The sequence below is a fragment of the Megachile rotundata genome, chromosome 2, assembly GCF_050947335.1.
Source record: "Megachile rotundata isolate GNS110a chromosome 2, iyMegRotu1, whole genome shotgun sequence".
Lineage (NCBI taxonomy): Eukaryota > Metazoa > Arthropoda > Insecta > Hymenoptera > Megachilidae > Megachile > Megachile rotundata.
In genome coordinates this window covers 14,718,938-14,742,777 of record NC_134984.1, presented here as the reverse complement: position 1 = coordinate 14,742,777, position 23,840 = coordinate 14,718,938, and the positions used below count along the sequence as shown (strand labels likewise).

General features: G+C 30.8%; 2 protein-coding genes across 5 annotated transcripts in view; one reads left to right on the top strand and one right to left on the bottom strand.

Moving 5' to 3' along the window:
* Positions 1 to 13,341, top strand: part of LOC100882107 (uncharacterized) — a 33,030-nt gene extending 19,689 nt beyond the window's left edge. For all 4 annotated transcript variants that reach the window (XM_012280058.2, XM_012280057.2, XM_012280059.2 and 1 more), the window contains exons 3-7: positions 151 to 2,905; positions 3,121 to 3,241; positions 3,592 to 4,600; positions 4,877 to 5,125; positions 5,659 to 13,341. In XM_012280058.2, the coding sequence (XP_012135448.1) occupies positions 151 to 2,905; positions 3,121 to 3,241; positions 3,592 to 4,600; positions 4,877 to 5,125; positions 5,659 to 5,787 (4,263 nt within the window). In that variant the 3' untranslated portion in view covers positions 5,788 to 13,341. The remainder of the gene's footprint in view (positions 1 to 150; positions 2,906 to 3,120; positions 3,242 to 3,591; positions 4,601 to 4,876; positions 5,126 to 5,658) is intronic.
* Positions 12,415 to 13,310, bottom strand: LOC100878401 (DNA-directed RNA polymerases I, II, and III subunit RPABC4-like). The gene is made up of 3 exons (XM_003700980.3): positions 13,168 to 13,310; positions 12,835 to 12,927; positions 12,415 to 12,493 (listed from the first exon to the last, which is right to left on the bottom strand). Exons 1-3 carry the CDS (start codon positions 13,223 to 13,225, stop codon positions 12,471 to 12,473), a joined length of 174 nt encoding a protein of 57 aa, XP_003701028.1. The 5' UTR covers positions 13,226 to 13,310; the 3' UTR covers positions 12,415 to 12,470.
* Positions 13,342 to 23,840: the final 10,499 nt, after the last annotated feature.

The window sequence follows — 23,840 nt, the reverse complement described above, 5'->3', positions numbered from 1 at the left end:
CCCAAAATTCACTTTAATGAATATTTTTAAACATGCTAAATTTTCATGGAGAAAATGGGAACACACTCGCTATTAATATCCATGAGTTTATCCGGAAAATTCTTAAAGCCGCGATTGTGTGGTGTAACTATACACAGTATTTTATCGCAGGTATCAGAAGATTCGGACATAAGTTTGTCCGACAGCGCGAGCAACGGTACCGGCACACCACCACCACCACCTTCGTCAACTCCCACGACCACCGTATCCAGCGTGAAAACGATCAAAACCGGGAAAATCTACAAGCCAAAATTCCACACGGCGCTCCAGTGCGTTAACAACGATATCGAAACGTCTTCCTTATCCTCCGTTTCTTCCACGAACAGTTCTTCCTCAACGACAGCAGCTGTCACTCCTAAACCCAACCCGGAGCAGGTGCAGGAACACATCGACAAAATTATCACCGACAACCAGGCGATCGTCGAAGCGGTAGATCCGCGACTTCACAAGCTGATTCAAAGGCAGCAAAGTCTCGTAGAGATGAAAGAATCTGACCAACCGTTGAATCTCTCCTCGGCCGAAGAATTTGCCTCCAGGAAACGTTGTTACAGCGATACCTTCGCGGAGGACAAAGATTGTCCGAACAATTCCGAAGGCTCCATAATAAAGGACCTGTTGCTGAAGAATCAAAATTCGAGCCAAGACGGTAGCACGGAGAACGAGAATTACCTTTGTCCCTCTTGCAACATCCCCTACTCGAGCATCGACAACCTGGACGCCCACCGGAGATACTACTGCAAAGGTAGCCTAAGTCCACGCAGGGAATATCCTTTGGAGATCGATAAAAGAGAGTCCGAGTTCGATTCAAAGTCTTCCGATTATTACAACACGTTGCAACCTCTTCCCTCGCCTGGACCACTTCTGGGAAACACTCGGCTGGTCGACGCGTACACACCACCTGTAAAGAAACAGAGGTCAGAATCCGTGCCCACTACGTTGCGATCCCTGGAGGAACTCAGCAAGTATCCTCGACCCAACTCGTTGCAGATGTTCGGCGGAGAGGTGAGGATACTGGATAACACCGGCGAGACAAAAACCATGAGGATCGAGCCGCGGCAAACCAAGTCCCCGACCAGCGAACACATCGTAAGCAGCAAGTGCGTCACCTCGGAGACCGCCTCCATCGTGGTCAGATCTGGCCTCCATTCGGGTGGTACCATGGTGCACAAACCGCCAGGCACTCCCGTCAGTACGGCCAGTACCTCCATATCCTTGCCCAACACACCTAAGATGTTGGCACCCATCATACCGAACATATCAACCCCGAACATAGCACCCAGTATGTCCTGCTACAATTACATGGAGTCCCATTTGAACCCCCTGACCAGCATCACTGCCTACAACCCGTTGACTCTGCCCCAACCAGGACAAATCACGAGCATCCTCCACGGCGGCAAGGTCATACCCTACGTCCCCGGCATGCCTGGACCACACACTCTGACACCGACCATAGACATATCCTCGAGTATAGCGACTGGCGAAGCCGGCTACAAGGTGATACCTGGTCTACCCGGCCTGCATATGATCCCTCAACCTCTGGACCTGGCCAGTCCGGTCAAGATACAGACACCTAGTGTACCTGGAATCCCAGGACCCATGTCCAGTGGACATGTGCCCATGATGGGTCAACCCTTGGATCTGGCTAGTCCTGCTAAGGACTCGAAACTCGGCTTTAAAACACCTGGAAACGACGTCATGAAAGCTGGCTTGACCAGTCAAAAAGTTCCTATCGTTAAGGTCGAAAATTCTGGGGAGAAGTATCGGAGGGGAGTGCCGTCTGTCGTGGAGGTGACGAAGGTAGAGCTTGACCGTCATATCAAGAACAGCATGGCCATCAAGTACAAGGGTATGGAGGGCCTCAGGGACAGGCGGGAGTTCGCGTACGAGCGGAGCCCGAAGGCGGAGAAAAGTTTTGGTTACACGAACGGGATCGATGCGGGAGTCGCTTCCTCGATCTCCTACAGTAAACTTAGATACTCGCCGAAGGAGTCTTCCGAGAATAGAAAGAGACTGTCGACGTGGAACGTGAACGAAGTGGAAGCCGGCAGGGTGATGGTTGAATCTCTGGGACACAACGCGGCGAAGTACGATTCGCCCACGACCCTCGAGAATGGACGGCTAAAGGCGAGTCTTAACGAAACGAGAACCAAGCAGACCGAGTATTACGGTACCTTTAATGGAGCCAAGGCTAAGCCCGATCCCGTGTCGCCGATGGTGCTCCTCAACGTAGATACCTCGAAAACAGATGTGCCAAACAAAGCTTCCGTAGATTTAATTAGCAAGGTGGACAAACCCGAAGCGAAGTCGCCGAAGAACGGAGACGCCACGAAGGAGGAGACGAATTCAAGCAAGTTCTTGAGACCCACCTCTTTGCCGCTGAAGCCGGGCACCTTCACCCCGAAGAAGCATCACGGAATTACGCCGACGGCGAACACGCTTCCACTCATCAGCCCAGAAACCCCTAGGCCGAAGAAATCGTACGGGCAACTTTACCTGAACGGGCATGCTTACACATATCTGGGCTTGAAGTGTTCTACCAGAGTGTTTTATTGTACTCTGAACAGACCACAGCCCATGTACGTCACGCAGCAACACGGGTTATCAATGTACTCCAATTGGAAGATATGCGAGGAAGCACCACCTGATGTAGATATGGCGCATTATGACTCGAGGCATAGATCGTTTAATTATACCACCGCCTGGAAAAAGCAGGAGGACATCTTGACACACTCCTCGCAGAGACCCACCACCCCTACGAGCCCGGATAGCGGCTTGGACGGTGACATGCAAGAGAAAGCGAAGAGAGTCAAGATTTTCGATGGGGGATTCGAGAGTAATGAGGACTATACGTATGTTAGGGGCAGAGGTGAGAAGATACCTTTAGTTGCTAAAACTTTAGCCAATAAATAGCTGAAACCTTGCAAATTATTTCTATTAATAATTTTCTAATAAATATATTTATATATCTTGTATTTTACAAGCTTATACATTATCCACAACATAAATAAGTTGCTATAATAAAAAGTATGTCAACGTCATTTTATAAGTAAAGACTTTTAACTTGTTTCTCTCTTATGTAAGGTCGAGGTCGATACGTTTGTGAAGAATGCGGCATTCGTTGTAAAAAGCCATCCATGTTAAAGAAACATATCAGAACTCACACAGATGTAAGACCATACACATGCAAGCACTGCGCTTTTGGGTAAGATACTTTATTCTTTTGTTTAACTTTGTTTTTTCATGAATCAGCCAGCCAGAATATGGTTTTCTTTAAAAATGTTGGTTTTAAATGAGGAAAGACAAAAGTAATTGTATATTTATTTAATGAGGTACATTCATACTCTGATGATAAAAATTATTTTGAATAAAGATATTGAATCAATATTTACTTAATTAGTCATTAGGTATAGATGCTATCAAATTCTGGTTCTTTGAAAAACTTGTCCACTTATAGAAGCTAACTTTCTAGAATTCCAACATAGGTTTTAAAAATTTAACAAAACAAGGAAAATTATGATCATCATTAAAATACCAAATATTTTCTTTCTACAGTTTCAAAACCAAGGGCAACCTGACAAAGCATATGAAATCAAAGGCCCATTACAAGAAATGCGTGGAGCTAGGAGTGGTTCCTGTACCAACAATTGTTTGCGACGAGAACATCGATAAGGAAGCCATTGCCCGTCTAGCGGCAGGTGGCAACACCGAAGAGTCCTCGGACGAAGAAGAAGAGAGCGAAGGAGAAGAAAGCGAAGAATCCGGTAGCGAGGAACAGGAAGTAGCTCAAAGTTTATTGAGTCTGTCTCAACGGAATACAAACAGGTTGCCAGGACTTTTGCCATCAGGAAGGCCAACTACTTACCCCTATACACTCACTTTTCCTACAACCTCCACGTCCGTGAGCGTGTCCATTACGATAACCAGCACCCCCATAAGTACCCAAACGATTGCCAGTACCCAGGAGACTACCGTTGTTCGAAACGAATTGTCGCATCGCTATTACTTTCCTTCAAATCGAACCGCTCCGGAGGAGATAAGAACGACCGTGATCCAATCGTCGAAAAAGGAAACCCCTGAAGTAGAAATGAACAAGAGTGAACAAGATTCGCGAAGCACCTCTTCTCAACCCATGGATCTTACAACGAAGGCCGTTGTACAATCGTTGCCTGCCCCTGTGCCGCAAAGAGCAAGACCAACGGACATTTTGACCCCTGTTTCGGAACCAGTTTTGCTGCAAACGATAGTTCAAACCATGGAAAGGTTACCGATACAAGGGAGAGAATGGAAACCGGACGCCGAGGGCCACGTGTTGCCGGCTTACCTGAAAGAAATAACTTTCGCCGAAAGGAGCGAGTCCAACAAATGTAGTTACAGTGTGACTGAGGATGGGAAAAGTGTCTGCGGTATTTGTAACAAGGTGTTCAGCAAACCTAGTCAGTTACGGTTGCATATCAATATTCATTACTTCGAGAGACCATTTAGATGCGAGAGCTGCGCGGTGTCTTTCCGGACCAAGGGTCATTTGACAAAGCACGAGAGATCTGTTTCACATCACAACAAGGTAATCAGTCAAGCCACATTGAAATATGTATGAGATATTTCACGCCTCATCGTGAATATCTTAAAACCCTGATAAAATATTAAAGAATATGTTAATAATTTACATGCAACGATATAAATAATTTTTTCTCAAGGTCACTCTTTTGTGAGATCTGCATGTCAACTATATTCTTTTAAGTAAAACCGTATGCATTTACATAGGTTATTCTGTGCGAGGACACATTAGAATGCAGCACTGAAAATAACAACGTTTAACATCGTAAATATTATGTTACAGGTCAGTATGACTTCCACGTTCGGGGCTGCGACGACTAGCAACCCACGACCATTCAAATGTACCGACTGTAAGATAGCGTTCAGGATACATGGTCACTTGGCGAAACATCTTCGTAGCAAAATGCATATTATGAAATTAGAGTGTTTAGGTAAATTGCCATTCGGGACGTACGCTGAAATGGAAAGGTCTGGTGTCAATTTGAATGACATCGATACGACCGACTGTGATAATAGTCTTACTAGTCTTCAGGTATGTAACCAATTCAAGTGCTCTTAATTAAATGAATTCTTTTGAGGTTATTATTCTACTAATAATTTCCACTATTGTTTCATTCATTATGTTTATACATCACACATGAAGCTTCATAACCTATTTTGATAATAATTGCAATTTACTTTAAGAATTAAAAATATATAAGGTGTATTTTACTGCTTTAATAAGTTTGCAGTATCAAACTCCATTAAGTTTACTCATGAACTTTCCAATAATTAAGCTGCAAATCTTGATTCATTTATGATATATTCAAGTCTATAAAGCATACATTTATCTGTAAAATGTAGATTCATATAAATTATATGATTTATGTATAATTTATAGACTTCCATATATCACAAATGCATAAATAATTAGTGTACTACATGCTCTAATGAGCACTGTTCTAAATACTGGTAATAGTTGAAAATCGTAAAAAAGAATAAGTAAAAAGTTAGATAGATGTGTAGACAAATATTAAAATAACTGAAATTTTTCATGTAAAGCTGAGATTAAAATACTTTTTACAGATGTTGGCTCAAAGACTTTGCGAGAAAGATCCTAATAAAGTAGGACAGTGGGAACCTGAAACTATTCCAAGTCAAGTGATCAGCGGAGGTGAAACTTCCTCAAACGATGGTGAGCCTATGCCGCCATGAAAGTGACCACAGACTCGGATATGTTTCGATCATATCATGTGCCAATCACCAACGAAGATCCAAAGTTCGATCAGTTTAATTAACAGGAGCGCGAGTACAGTGTGAACGAGATGCCAAATCAATCTTTACATCTTCCATAGATTATACAAGGCTGGATGTGGTCGTACCAATCGTACGGGAGTGCCAAGTCTGCACAAGTTTCTAATGTGTACCATGAACGACATACAAATTTTATTGAACATAATATCGAATCGGATTTTAGTACAAAATGCACACAGGGATGTGGACAAGTGTAGAGAAAAAGAGAATACTCAGAGAAAAAGTAACAGAAATATCTATTAGCCAAAAATAGACCATGATAAGTCAAAGACACGTAGTGCCAAAATAATGCAGTGGACTAGAAAACAAATCAACGGTGAAATTGTTTGGTCGAATTCGTTGCCGTACCGATAAAATAGTTATAAACAAAAAAAAAATACCACCATCTTTCGAAGGAAATTTCTAAAGGAACATGATCATTTGTTTACTAACAGTGTTTGTTATTGAAATTAAGAATCACAAAGACCTTTTCCAAGATGCCAAAAGGTACAATTTAATTATACTAAAGGAATTTCTACGTTATGGTAATGTACAGTAAATATTATTATTGAGAAGAATTATTACTATTGTAATGGAAATTTGTTTTATTTAATATTTATCTTACAAGCCAAAGTACGTAAAAAATGCGTCTGAAGTGATGCATATCAGTAGAATGTCAATGACTATTGATTGATAGCATAAATATTGAAAATATTGCTTTGGCATACAAGAGAAATACTTCTGTATAAAATCGAAAGATTCAATCGTCCAAAAATTAATGTCTGAATCTTAATCACTGTAATAGTCAACGTAGATAAAAATGAAGCATTATTTTTTTAAAGATATTAAAAACTATTTTGTTTTTATATCTGTGGTACAATGTTGACCTTACTGTCTTGCAATTTTCAATAGTTATTTACTGCAACTTATCTGTTCGGCCACAAAGCTCTTCCAACATCCTCAAGAATGTTTAAGCAATTTCTTTTTTGCTTTAGTTAGGGTTCTTCTACGTTATAAGTATCTTCTGAAGAGAACATTGAACTTAATTGACTATGTCATTGTTCAGCTTTGATTATCTCTTTCAAATCTACAACCAATCTCTATAAAACTATTGGTTACTTTATATTTTTCAGATAACACCTGAGAATACATTTTGACTATATTTGCCAATTAGTCACGATTTATGTTGCTCAAGTTTATTTATCAAACAAATTATTGTAAACTATTAGACTTATCAGTCTAATGATAAGCTAATATAATAAGGAATTTTGTACATTTTCAAGTACGTTGTTCAGATTATTATAACTTTCAAGACAACGTTCTTTGAATTATTGTTTATATCTTTAAAAAAATGAATTTTTATGTACATATGTATTTGATATCATCTTCATCTCCAATATTTATGCAGTAATATAAGTATTATTCATGATCATTGAATTAACAATTATTTTGAAGCATACTCCAAAAAAAAACATAATTTTTATTGAACATTATAATATTCAATTAAATTTTTCCAATAAATGTTCAATATCATTGAACTTAATTTTTTTAATTCCATATTTTATGAATCAAGAAATAGGAAAATTGAAAGTTCACAACTTGAATAATCCTTTACTTTTAAATTTTAAATTGTCCAATTGTTTAAGCATAAAAATGATGTTTTATTCATCTGTAAATAAACATAAATTTCTATTTTATGAAAAAAATATATTTCTTCATCCTTTATTTATTTAATTACCAAATAAAAGAAAATGGTTTATTGAATGAAAAATTTATTACACATAAATTAAAAATGTGTATTATCTGTTGATGTAATTGCTTATATACACAATACATTCAGTTTATTATGCATTCATTAAATTCATTTTTTTTTCTTGAGTTTTTAATCATAACTAATTGATAAACAATATTGTACATTTTTAATTGTCTGCAAAGGATATAAAAATGTTTATAACACAAAATTGGATTATTAATCTATAACATTATTTTATTCGTCTTTGCAAGAATTACTCAATATAACATAATGTACAATATGTTATTCTAATATATTTAACAATTAGTTTAAATTAAAGAAAATGTGTCTATATATAGCACTTATTTTTCATAATTTTATGATTCGCATAACATCACTTAGGCATTTCAGACTGAAAGTTTCATTATTTATTATATGAATTAAAAAAATTATAATTTAACCAATTTAGTAAAAAATAGTAATTTATTACCGAGAATTTATTTTTTGATCTTGTACTTCAAAACCAAAACGCAAATTGCTAGTTTTGGTTTGGAACTAACTTATTTAAATTTTCCTTCGAAAAGTGGTGGGATGTAACTTGTAATAACATAGTTTTCACAACTAGTAAAAAATATAATATTTATACACAATGTAGTGTTATATCAGCATAAGGTGCAATGGACTGGCATGTGATTCTGTATTTAAAATGCAACTGTTGCGTTCAATGTTGAAGAGTATTCTAATATTAAAAATTAATATTGTATCTTAATTATTGATACATGAATGTGTATGTGTATATATACATACATTGTATATGCATACATACATATATGCATACATATATGTATATATATTTGTATGATATTAGTATGAACAGTTATCAGAATTATTGTTGATATAAGAGAAGAAGTGTTTGTATATATTTATGTATGATATCATGAAATCCTGTTAGTCTTTATTATAATTTTAAGAAATTTGTCATTGGAAATAGAATCGGTTATACGGATTGATTGTAAATTAAGCTTGGTACACTACTCTTATAAAGTTCATTTATCTTTTTGTTGAGTTGTCTAGAGGTCATATGTACGTTTGATCTTAAAAAACAGAGTTAGGTACTATACATCAATTTTCTGAAAAAATTGAGACATCCGCCATATATAAACATATTTTGTTTATATATATTTATAAATTTATAACATACATCATTATTAAAATTTACTGAAATAACAAATTTTATAATACATTAAGGAAACCAAAAATGCAAAATCAATACATTTTAAACACAGAATTATAAATTCTGAAATGGACATATTTTATTTTGTTCATTCATTAGATTTAAATGAAATTTCCTAACTCTGTTTAAAGACTGGTATCAAACAATATTTTTTAGTAAATTTAATTGAAATTAATTAGTACGAGTTAATGATTAATATTAACAAGCTAGGTAACCGATAACCGATTGTCTCAGTTTGCTTAAAATATTTAAGAAGCAACATACCTTCCACAAGCGACAGCTACTGTATTTTATAATTACCTATTTAATATACAGCGTCCAATTTTTAACATCTTACTCAAGCACGACTCGTCTTTCCTACTGCATAATCAGATTTCGATTATCACAATTTGTACCTAAGTGTGCTTGAGATAAAATAGTAGACAAATAGAATGATCGCACAATCATATACATTGAGGTCCAGTTGAAGTGATTGTCGCCAAACAATATCAATGTAGTATAGTTTAATATAGCATTTGGTGTATATCCACTCTAACACAGTCCGATTATAAAGTAATGTATGGATTTCCAAAGCGTGCAGGTGTATCTGTTCATGATGCCAAGCCAACGATACTTATATTTTCGAAGAAATTATAAGATAAACAAAAAAATAACTTTTGCATTGAAAATGTCTAATAATGAATATTAGGAAAACGAATCCATGAAGATAAAATATTTTGAAATGCAGCTAAAGCCAAATTTCGTACAATGTAATACTTATCTTCTGGCTATGTCGTATGTGATTACTAAAGTAGTTCTTTCAGAATATGATTCTCAATATATTTTCGAAACTGTTGTCCTTTGTAAGAGTATTTCATATTTTAAAGAGCATGAATAACAAAACATAATTTACATATCAAATTGATTGATTTAGATCTAGGAGATCACGAGTGTCCATACTTTTTGTCATTTATATCCTACAGTATAACGAACAATTCAATATAAGATACATTTATATTTTATTAAAAAAAAACAACAAAAAACATTACAAATACGTTAAACAGTATACTTGCTCTATTCTATTTTGGAAACACTTTTAGATAATTTACAAAAACATTAGTATAAATCTATTTTTAGTTGAAAATTTTATGAATAACTTAATATATATAAAATTCAAGTTCAGTTATATATTTTATTAGATATTTACAGAATTAAAAAATATAAATGTTATTTTAAAATAAAATAAGGGATATAATGTAGCAAAAAAGAAGCAGAGAACACTTTTTGAAATATGTGGTATATATAACATTTTTTAATGTATGCAAAATATTTATCACTTACAATAATTTTAGTTTAAAATAAATATCAACATTTACACAAAACACAGTGATTCATTATTATAAACTGTAATTTCTTATCATCATTGATTTCAATAAAGTCTTAATTTTTGAAAAGCATGTAACTCATTGTAAATTAAATTTCTTTACATTGGATAATATTATTTCGAAATAAATTTAAATTATTACACTTTATACGATCTTTGTATAATCTTCAATTTATAAAAAACTTGCATTTCAAACATATACATAAATATTCTCTCTTTTCCATTTAAGTGGCAATCTAAATTTTTATAATCAAATTATGTTTAGATATTTAGTGAGGAAAAGAATATTTTATATGCTTAATATTTACAGTTTGCAAAAATGATCGTTGTAACTTTATGATGATTAAGTTAATTTCTAAAAGTAATTAAAAACTTCAGTCTTTGAAAGTAACAACAACTGTTATTTTATATCATCAAAAATGAAAATAATATCTATTACTGCAAAGAAATCATGAATATAAATTACACATCAATTTTTTAAAAAATATACAATTTAATCCATTTTATATTAAAAATACAGACCAATGTTAAACAATGTTCTACTTTAAAAATAGTACTGATGTTTAAAATAACTTTGGGCAAGAAGTTGGCTTGGCTTTTTCCAAACTCAGTATTAAGAAATTTTTGAAACAAATAGGATTCAACCAATTGGATTGAACCAAAAATTCGTTTGACTTAAAAAAAAAAAACGCCGGCCTAAATATTAAATATTTATCTTTATATCAAGTCAGTAATGTATCTGCTACATTTTTCTAATGATCTTTGATCATCTCATGAGTAACTTCATTATTTGATCTGCATACCTTTTTGTAAGCTTTTCATTGAAGAATTAATGAAGACAACAATCTAAAAAAATAACAACTGATTAAATTACTTATTATTACAATACCAAAAATAAATAAATTGCACATGATAGCAATTGATGTATTTTAAATTTATCAAATGCAAAATTTGTAATATCTCAGCTGACATATATTTTACATGTTCATTTAAATCTATATAGCAGTTTCATTCTTTGAAAGTATTAAATATAAAAAATATAATTGTTAATTTTCTGTTTTTAAATCAATCATACTCAAGTCTTACTATTCCAATATTTACAATGTTTTTAAATCTGAGGAGAAAAGATTTATATAGTAAATAAAGTGATGCATAATTTATAGGTTATAATATGGTCGGTAATGTAGGAACTGAATCGCGTTTATTTGTCAAGAAAAAAAAGTGAGCGAGCTTTTGGTTCAGCCCAATATAAATTATTTTTAATTGAATTGTTCGACAACAAAATTTGTTCAAAAAAAATCTTGTCAATTTGTTTGGCCAAAAATTTCCAAAACAGTCTTCACATTTTCACGAATGATTTAAATTTTATAGTGAATGATGACAGTGACATTTACAAACATTTGGCAAACAAGTATTTTATATGCATTACAAGTAACATATGTAGATTATTAAGGCTTGAAAATATTATGAACAAGGAATTTAAATTATGCTCTTATAATAATTGTAATCAATATATACTTGATAATCAGCTGTTATATTAATAGTGTTTCAAGTATAGACAAGTTTATCAATGAGAAAGAGATATTTAATTAATTAAATATAATTATTAGAAATAAAATATAGATTAATTAATTACAGATATTTAATTAATCCTAATGGAGGCTTTGCTAGAGAATATCAAATATTGGGACCGGAATAAGACTTTGTAAAATATATACATTCACAGTAATATCATCTTTTATGAAATTTGATAATGCTAATGCTTTGCTGGTGTTACTGTCATCTCTAACTCATTCTGTGACTCTGTTGAACTATCAATAAAACTGTAATTTATTTATTGTAAATAAAAAACACATATTTCTAAATGGTTTTGTATTACGCAATCTACATTAATACACAATTCACAGAATTTTGGTAAAATATATGAAAGAATTGATTAATTTCAAGTGTGTGAAAAATCAATAAATGTATTCAGATTAATACCATTATAGTTTTCTATGATAGTATTGCAAGCATAAAAGTACAACTTTATGGATTATGTGGGATGGGAATAAATATTTAATTTGCAATAAATTGGTGTTATTTTATTAAAAACTGTGATCCTTACATACGAATTAACATAATCTGATTAATCCTAAGCTTTCTAAAACTTCATTCATTTTCTATATATATACAAAGTAGTCAGGTGTATATAAAATTAAAATGTACAATATTTCAGCATTCCTTTAAATTATAATTTTATTAGATTTAATGTTTCCACTTATTCTGTATCAAGTTTATCGTGCATCAAACACCACAACTATATATATTATTAAGGAAAATAAAGTAGTCATTATACATGTTTAGAACATACATGTCCTAAATATTTATTCCATACATTATATCTTTTCAAGTGGATATTCAAATCTAAGATACTAGATACATAAGAGAACTGTGTCCTGATTTGGGTTATATATTAAATAATAATGAGTTATAATGATTATTTGGGTTGTTAGAGCTCTAAAACATATTGAATATATAAGCATAAATATTTTTAATCTCTTCTCAAATGAAATTAGATATAATATACACACAGAAATCAGGATACAGTATTTTATCTCTTTTGAAAAGTTGACTGAAATTTTAGTTAAAAAAGGATACGTCTCTTTGTGCGTTTTTTGTACATAATTCTGTATCCACATTCTCTGCATCGAATTGGGTCTCTGGGTCTTATTTCATTATCATGATGGCACTCTATAAAAACATCACCATGATACTATAATATACGATTTCCATGTATTTATCTATTACAATTCATATATTAATAAAAATTTTCTAATTGTTGACAGTCGACTATCATTAGTATCATTATAAAACAAAAGTTCTAATTAGTATGAAAATGGTTTGATATAATGCTTATAGCGTATAAATGAAACAAATGCATTTATGTGAAGCATGTGAAAAGTTAAGAATTATTTATATTTTTAACCTTACCTCCACAAATATATACCATGGCCTGTTTTGGAGTTGAATCTGACTTGCTGGATTCCATTTTAAATGAATTTCTAAATGTTGTTGCACAATATTTCCAAAATAACGCAGTGTTTATGATCCTTATAGCACATGAATTTCATAACATTGCTGTAAACAGCAATATCCTAGGGAAAATGGCAGCCAACGGAAATTGGTTTGTACTAGACTTTGGGACAGTGATGAGATATTGGACCGGTTTTTGCGCGCATGCGCGAGAAATGCAAGAGCGTACGCAGCGTATGTATTTAGTGGCGCCACTAGGTGGCTTTATTATATATTTTGCTTGCAGTTATTATAGTACCTTTCCTTTCCATCTGCTCCTCAAATATGAAAATATGTATATAATGTAATCTTATGCAACCTATACATTCATATTTCACAACCAAATTATAAAAATTTTTGAAAAATAATGAGGGGTGATTGAGGTACCCTATTTTATTGAAACTTGTACTTTACTGAGACTAAAATTGCCGCGCATGCGCGCAAAAACCGGTCCAATATCTCATCACTGCTTTGGGACAATGTTGGGCAGTGATGAGATATTGGACCGGTTTTTGCGCGCATGCGCGGCAATTTTAGTCTCAGTAAAGTACAAGTTTCAATAAAATAGGGTACCTCAATCACCCCTCATTATTTTTCAAAAATTTTTATAATTTGGTTGTGAAATATGAATGTATAGGTTGCATAAGATTACATTATATACATATTTTCATATTTGAGGAGCAGATGGAAAGGAAAGGTACTATAATAACTGCAAGCAAAATATATAATAAAGCCACCTAGTGGCGCCACTAAATACATACGCTGCGTACGCTCTTGCATTTCTCGCGCATGCGCGCAAAAACCGGTCCAATATCTCATCACTGATGTTGGGCAGTCAAAGTGCATGCGCAGTAAGCTATCCGTAGAAGTCCTCAGTAGTGTATACACTTTGATGAAATATAAGGTATCATTAGGCCTAGTGAGGAAAAAAAAATAAATCTCAAGAAGATTGCAGGAAAGAGAATAAAAGGGTTAAATAATACAGCAGATTATATATAATAAAAGTAATATTAAATTTATTTATGATTATTACTATTTTTTACGTTTGCAGCCGATTTGTTATATGAATAGCAATATTTGTTGCAAGAGCAAAGGAAAAAGATACCGCTCGATTTTTATCAGATCTATGCATGTTAACAAAATAAAATCCATGTATTTCTTTGTTATTGTTTCTCTGATATTATAATTTTCACACGTATAAAATATAGTTATTCAAGGAGGTCCTTCCAAGTCGTTTTTCTTAAATAATAAATTCATTTAGTGTTTTAAAAGTTATTGTGCTTTTGTGTTATTTTAAATATAATAATCTCCCATATTCCATCATATTATTCCCATTATATTATATTATATAATTTACGATATATATATATATAGTTGTATAGTTTTATACAGTCATATATATAACTAACCTAACCCAGCCTAATGTAATCTAACCCAACCTATACATTCATAGTTTACAGTGCAATTATAAGAATTTTTGAAAAATTATGTAGGATCATTAAGGTGCCCTCATCAGTCACCACTGCGTGTACCGGCTAGGTACGGCCAGTGATGAGATATTGGACCGGTTTTTGCGCGCATGCGCGAGAAATGCAAGAGCGTACGCAGCGTATGTATTTAGTGGCGCCACTAGGTGGCTTTATTATATATTTTGCTTGCAGTTATTATAGTACCTTTCCTTTCCATCTGCTCCTCAAATATGAAAATATGTATATAATGTAATCTTATGCAACCTATACATTCATATTTCACAACCAAATTATAAAAATTTTTGAAAAATAATGAGGGGTGATTGAGGTACCCTATTTTATTGAAACTTGTACTTTACTGAGACTAAAATTGCCGCGCATGCGCGCAAAAACCGGTCCAATATCTCATCACTGGGTACGGCATTGGCAGTAAGCTGTGACGTCACCTGACGCATGCGCATAAAGCTCTCACGTGAGATAAAACCTCACGACTGCCCAACACTGCTTTAAAAACTTCATTTAACTTCACAGTTGCACTTCCAAAATAGTAATTTCATTTAGTCTTTCAAACGATATTGTGTTTTCTGTTATTTTAAATTAAATAATGTCTCATATTCCATCAGTCAGGTTAGGTCATACTATGTTAGGTCAGGGCTTAGAGTTAGGTCATATTAGCTTCGGTCACGGCCTAGGGTTAAGTTACATTAGATTAGGTCAGGGCCCAGGGTAAGGTCGGATTATGTTAGGTCAGGGCCTAAGGTTAGGTTGTATCAGATTAGGTTTGGGGACCTAACACATATTCCACAATTACTGGACAATAATTACTCTATTATAAGAGTAATTATCCTAATTACTATTATTATTATCAATTGTATATTACTACCCATATTACGACTAATATCATCGCTGGAACCGTAATTATCCTTACTACTCTTATTCTTACCAATATTATTACGCATATTACTACTTTTATCATCATTATCCTTATTATTCTTATTATTATCAATATTATTACGCATATTACTACTTTTATCGTCATTATCCTTATTGTTCTTATTATTATCAATATTATTACGCATATTACGACTATTATCATCGCTGGAACTGTAATTATCCTTACTATTCTTACTATTATCAATATTATTACGCATATTACGACTATTATCATCGCTGGAACTGTAATTATCCTTACTACTCATATTATTATCAATATTATTACGCATATTACTACTTTTATCATCATTATCCATATTATTCTTATTATTATCAATATTATTACGCATATTACTACTTTTATCGTCATTATCCTTATTGTTCTTATTATTATCAATATTATTACCCATATTACGACTATTATCATCGCTGGAACTGTAATTATCCCTACTACTCATGTCATTATCAATATTATTACGCATATTACTACTTTTATTATCAATATCCTTATTATTCTTATTATTATCAATATTATTATGCATATTACTACTTTTATCGTCATTATCCTTATTGTTCTTATTATTATCAATATTATTACGCATATTACGACTATTATCATCGCTGGAACTGTAATTATCCTTACTATTCTTACTATTATCAATATTATTACGCATATTACGACTATTATCATCGCTGGAACTGTAATTATCCTTACTACTCATATTATTATCAATATTATTACGCATATTACTACTTTTATCATCATTATCCATATTATTCTTATTATTATCAATATTATTACGCATATTACTACTTTTATCGTCATTATCCTTATTATTCTTATTATTATCAATATTATTACGCATATTACTACTTTTATTATCATAATGCTTATTATTCTTATTATTACCAATATTATTACGCATATTACTACTTTTATTATCATTATCCTTATTATTCTTATTATTATCAATATTATTATGCATATTACTACTTTTATCGTCATTATCCTTATTGTTCTTATTATTATCAATATTATTACGCATATTACGACTATTATCATCGCTGGAACTGTAATTATCCTTACTATTCTTACTATTATCAATATTATTACGCATATTACGACTATTATCATCGCTGGAACTGTAATTATCCTTACTACTCATATTATTATCAATATTATTACGCATATTACTACTTTTATCATCATTATCCATATTATTCTTATTATTATCAATATTATTACGCATATTACTACTTTTATCATCATTATCCATATTATTCTTATTATTATCAATATTATTACGCATATTACTACTTTTATCGTCATTATCCTTATTGTTCTTATTATTATCAATATTATTACCCATATTACGACTATTATCATCGCTGGAACTGTAATTATCCCTACTACTCATGTCATTATCAATATTATTACGCATATTACTACTTTTATTATCAATATCCTTATTATTCTTATTATTATCAATATTATTACGCATATTACTACTTTTATTATCATTATCCTTATTATTCTTATTATTATCAATATTATTATGCATATTACTACTTTTATCGTCATTATCCTTATTGTTCTTATTATTATCAATATTATTACGCATATTACGACTATTATCATCGCTGGAACTGTAATTATCCTTACTATTCTTACTATTATCAATATTATTACGCATATTACGACTATTATCATCGCTGGAACTGTAATTATCCTTACTACTCATATTATTATCAATATTATTACGCATATTACTACTTTTATCATCATTATCCATATTATTCTTATTATTATCAATATTATTACGCATATTACTACTTTTATCGTCATTATCCATATTATTCTTATTATTATCAATATTATTACGCATATTACTACTTTTATCGTCATTATCCTTATTGTTCTTATTATTATCAATATTATTACGCATATTACGACTATTATCATCGCTGGAACTGTAATTATCCTTACTATTCTTACTATTATCAATATTATTACGCATATTACGACTATTATCATCGCTGGAACTGTAATTATCCTTACTACTCATATTATTATCAATATTATTACGCATATTACTACTTTTATCATCATTATCCATATTATTCTTATTATTATCAATATTATTACGCATATTACTACTTTTATCGTCATTATCCTTATTGTTCTTATTATTATCAATATTATTACCCATATTACGACTATTATCATCGCTGGAACTGTAATTATCCCTACTACTCATGTCATTATCAATATTATTACGCATATTACTACTTTTATTATCAATATCCTTATTATTCTTATTATTATCAATATTATTACGCATATTACTACTTTTATTATCATTATCCTTATTATTCTTATTATTATCAATATTATTATGCATATTACTACTTTTATCGTCATTATCCTTATTGTTCTTATTATTATCAATATTATTACGCATATTACGACTATTATCATCGCTGGAACTGTAATTATCCTTACTATTCTTACTATTATCAATATTATTACGCATATTACGACTATTATCATCGCTGGAACTGTAATTATCCTTACTACTCATATTATTATCAATATTATTACGCATATTACTACTTTTATCATCATTATCCATATTATTCTTATTATTATCAATATTATTACGCATATTACTACTTTTATCGTCATTATCCTTATTGTTCTTATTATTATCAATATTATTACCCATATTACGACTATTATCATCGCTGGAACTGTAATTATCCCTACTACTCATGTCATTATCAATATTATTACGCATATTACTACTTTTATTATCAATATCCTTATTATTCTTATTATTATCAATATTATTACGCATATTACTACTTTTATTATCATTATCCTTATTATTCTTATTATTATCAATATTATTATGCATATTACTACTTTTATCGTCATTATCCTTATTGTTCTTATTATTATCAATATTATTACGCATATTACGACTATTATCATCGCTGGAACTGTAATTATCCTTACTATTCTTACTATTATCAATATTATTACGCATATTACGACTATTATCATCGCTGGAACTGTAATTATCCTTACTACTCATATTATTATCAATATTATTACGCATATTACTACTTTTATCATCATTATCCATATTATTCTTATTATTATCAATATTATTACGCATATTACTACTTTTATCGTCATTATCCTTATTGTTCTTATTATTATCAATATTATTACCCATATTACGACTATTATCATCGCTGGAACTGTAATTATCCCTACTACTCATGTCATTATCAATATTATTACGCATATTACTACTTTTATTATCAATATCCTTATTATTCTTATTATTATCAATATTATTACGCATATTACTACTTTTATTATCATTATCCTTATTATTCCTATTATTATCAATATTATTACGCATATTACTACTTTTATCGTCATTATCCTTATTGTTCTTATTATTATCAATATTATTACCCATATTACGACTATTATCATCGCTGGAACTGTAATTATCCTTACTAGTCATGTCATTATCAATATTATTACGCATATTACTACTTTTATTATCAATATCCTTATTAATCTTATTATTATCAATATTATTACGCATATTACGACTACTATCGTCGCTGGAACTGTAATTATCCTTACTACTCCTATTTTTATCAATATTATTACGCATATTACTACTTTTATCATCATTATCCTTATTATTCTTATTGTTATCAATATTATTACGCATATTACGACTACTATCGTCGCTGGAACTGTAATTATCCTTACTACTCCTAATTTTATCAATATTATTACGCATATTACTACTTTTACCATCATTAACCTTATTATTCTTATTATTATCAGTATTATTACGCATATTCCGACTACTATCGTCGCCGAAACTGTAATTATCCTTACTACTCCTATTTTTATCAATGTTATTACTCAATGCTATTATCAATGTTAGGTCATATTAGGTTAGGTCAGGGCCCAAGGTTAGGTCAGATTAGGTTAGGTCAGGGCCCAAGGTTAGGTCAGATTAGGTTAGGTCAGGGCCCAAGGTTAGGTCAGATTAGGTTAGGTCAGGGCCCAAGGTTAGGTCAGATTAGGTTAGGTCAGGGCCCAAGGTTAGGTCAGATTAGGTTAGGTCAGGGCCCAAGGTTAGGTCAGATTAGGTTAGGTCAGGGCCCAAGGTTAGGTCAGATTAGGTTAGGTCTGGGCCGAAGGTTAGGTCAGATCAGGTGTATAGTGTATAGTGTATAGTGTATAGTGTATAGTGTATAGTGTATAGTGTATAGTGTATAGTGTATAGTGTATAGTGTATAGTGTATAGTGTATAGTGTATAGTGTATAGTGTATAGTGTATAGTGTATAGTGTATAGTGTATAGTGTATAGTGTATAGTGTATAGTGTATAGTGTATAGTGTATAGTGTATAGTGTATAGTGTATAGTGTATAGTATAGTATATAGTGTATAGTATAGTATAGTATAGTATATAGTATAGTATATAGTGTACAGTATAGTATAGTATATAGTGTATAGTATAGTATAGTATATAGTGTTTAGTATAGTATAGTATAGTATATAGTGTATAGTATAGTATAGTATATAGTGTATAGTATAGTATAGTATATAGTGTATAGTATAGTATAGTATAGTATAGTGTATAGTGTATAGTGTATAGTGTATAGTATAGTATATAGTGTATAGTATAGTATAGTATAGTATATAGTATAGTATATAGTGTACAGTATAGTATAGTATATAGTGTATAGTATAGTATAGTATATAGTGTTTAGTATAGTATAGTATAGTATATAGTGTATAGTATAGTATAGTATATAGTGTATAGTATAGTATAGTATAGTATATAGTGTATAGTGTAGAGTATAGTATAGTATATAGTGTATAGTGTAGAGTATAGTATAGTATAGTATAGTATATAGTGTATAGTATAGTATAGTATAGTATAGTATATAGTGTATAGTATAGTATAGTATAGTATATAGTGTATAGTATAGTATAGTATATAGTGTATAGTATAGTATAGTATAGTATATAGTGTATAGTATAGTATAGTATAGTATATAGTGTATAGTATAGTATAGTATAGTATAGTATATAGTGTATAGTATAGTATAGTATAGTATATAGTGTATAGTATAGTATAGTATAGTATATAGTGTATAGTATAGTATAGTATAGTATATAGTGTATAGTATAGTATAGTATAGTATATAGTGTATAGTATAGTACAGTATAGTATAGTATATAGTGTATAGTATAGTATAGTATAGTATAGTATAGTATAGTATAGTATAGTATATAGTGTATAGTGTATAGTGTATAGTGTATAGTGTATAGTATAGTATAGTATAGTATATAATATAGTGTATAGTATAGTATAGTATAGTATATAGTGTATAGTATAGTATAGTATAGTATATAATATAGTGTATAGTATAGTATAGTATAGTATATAATATAGTGTATAGTATAGTATAGTATAGTATATAATATAGTGTATAGTATAGTATAGTATAGTATATAGTGTATAGTATAGTATAGTATAGTATATAATATAGTGTATAGTATAGTATAGTATAGTATATAATATAGTGTATAGTATAGTATAGTATAGTATATAGTGTATAGTATAGTATAGTATAGTATAGTATAGTATATAGTGTATAGTATAGTATAGTATAGTATATAGTGTATAGTATAGTATATAGTGTATAGTGTATAGTGTATAGTGTATAGTGTATAGTGTATAGTGTATAGTGTATAGTGTATAGTGTATAGTATAGTATAGTATAGTATAGTATAGTATAGTATATAGTGTATAGTATAGTATAGTATAGTATAGTATAGTATATAGTGTATAGTATAGTATAGTATAGTATATAGTGTATAGTATAGCATAGTATAGTATATAGTGTATAGTGTATAGTATATAGTGTATAGTGGACAGTGTATAGTGGACAGTGTATAGTGTATAGTGTATAGTGTATAGTGTATACTATATAGTATAGAATAGTATATAGTATAGTATAGTATAGTATATAGTGTATAGTATAGTATAGTATATAGTGTATAGTATAGTATAGTATATAGTGTATAGTATAGTATAGTATATAGTATAGTATAGTATAGTATAGTATATAGTGTATAGTATAGTATATAGTATAGTATATAGTATAGTATAGTATAGTATATAGTGTATAGTATAGTATAGTATAGTATAGTATAGTATAGTATAGTATAGTATAGTATAGTATAGTATAGTATAGTATAGTATAGTATAGTATAGTATAGTATATAGTATATAGTGTATAGTGTATAGTATAGTATAGTATAGTATATAGTGTATAGTATAGTATAGTATATAGTATAGTATAGTATAGTATATAGTGTATAGTATAGTATAGTATAGTATATAGTGTATAGTATAGTATAGTATAGTATATAGTGTATAGTATAGTATAGTATATAGTGTATAGTATAGTATAGTATAGTATAGTATAGTATAGTATAGTATAGTATAGTATATAGTATATAGTGTATAGTGTATAGTATAGTATAGTATAGTATATAGTGTATAGTATAGTATAGTATATAGTATAGTATAGTATAGTATATAGTGTATAGTATAGTATAGTATAGTATATAGTGTATAGTATAGTATAGTATATAGTGTATAGTATAGTATAGTATAGTATAGTATAGTATAGTATAGTATAGTATAGTATAGTATAGTATAGTATAGTATGGTATATAGTGTATAGTGTATAGTGTATAGTGTATAGTGTATAGTGTATAGTGTATAGTATAGTATAGTATAGTATATAGTGTATAGTGTATAGTGTATAGTGTATAGTATAGTATAGTATAGTATATAGTGTATAGTATAATATAGTATAGTATAGTATATAGTGTATAGTATAGTGTAGTATAGTATAGTATAGTATAGCATAGTATAGTATAGTATAGTATAGTATAGTATATATATTACCTAAAGAAACTGCGCTTGATCTTTACCTTTATTTTCGCTTAATCCATACAATTAGTTTCGTTAATAAATTTATACTTATTAATAGTTGTGAATTTTATAACTACTTACCGGCTGACATATTACCGATGATGGTAACTATGTTACCGATATCGCGCGATTTATTTGTTCACGACCAGGGTCAACCGTCACGCTTGCATCCGTCGCTCTCGCATCTGAGCGCGCGCTATTCTCGCGCTCTGATTGGTCAGTGTTTTTCATTAATAATTCAAAAACTAAGCTTTAACCAGCATTTTGGTAAAGGAAAAAGTTGTTCAGAATCACCCCAGCTACCACCCCCTGAAATTATGCCCACCAGTAGCCGAACACCCTGTATATATATATATATATATATATATATATATATATATAGAGAGAGAGAGAGAGAGAGAGAGAGAGAGAGAGTTGTATAGTTTTATACAGTCATATATATAAGTAACCTAACCCAACCTATACATTCGTAGTTTACAGTGCAATTATAAGAATTTTTGAAAAATTATGTAGGATCATTAAGGTGCCCTTATCAGTCACCACTGCGTGTACCGGCTAGGTACGGCATTGGCAGCAAGCTGTGACGTCACCTGACGCATGCGCATAAATCTCTCGCGTGAGATAAAACCTCACGATTGCCCAACACTGTTTTGGGACCAATTTACAACACACATTTTTGTAACTAAATTTACATTTAAAATGGAAGTACCATGCAATATAATATGTAAAAAGGATGTTAAAGGTTACAGTTTATTATAAGAGAATTAATTTAAAAAGTTAGAAGCACTTTTAATTAGGCATTTCTGGCTTATGTGTCGTCATCTAGCGGTAGAAGTAGAGAACTAATTATACTACAGTTTCAAAAGTGTGTAGTATAATTATAGTATAAATATATAGCATATTATTTGTTGAAGAATATGCTATATATTTATTAATATTGATTTTATTCTATAGCATAACAGTTTTCCGAAGTTTCGCGGAACTTTATTTCGGTAGTTCTCTGCTTGACTGCTAGATGACACTAGTGAATACTGGTTTCACACATCGCGCGAAAATATAATTTTCAAATATATGCGTAAGATCAAGATTTCATCAGTTATACTTGCCTCAAATTAATGAAAACATTATATGAAA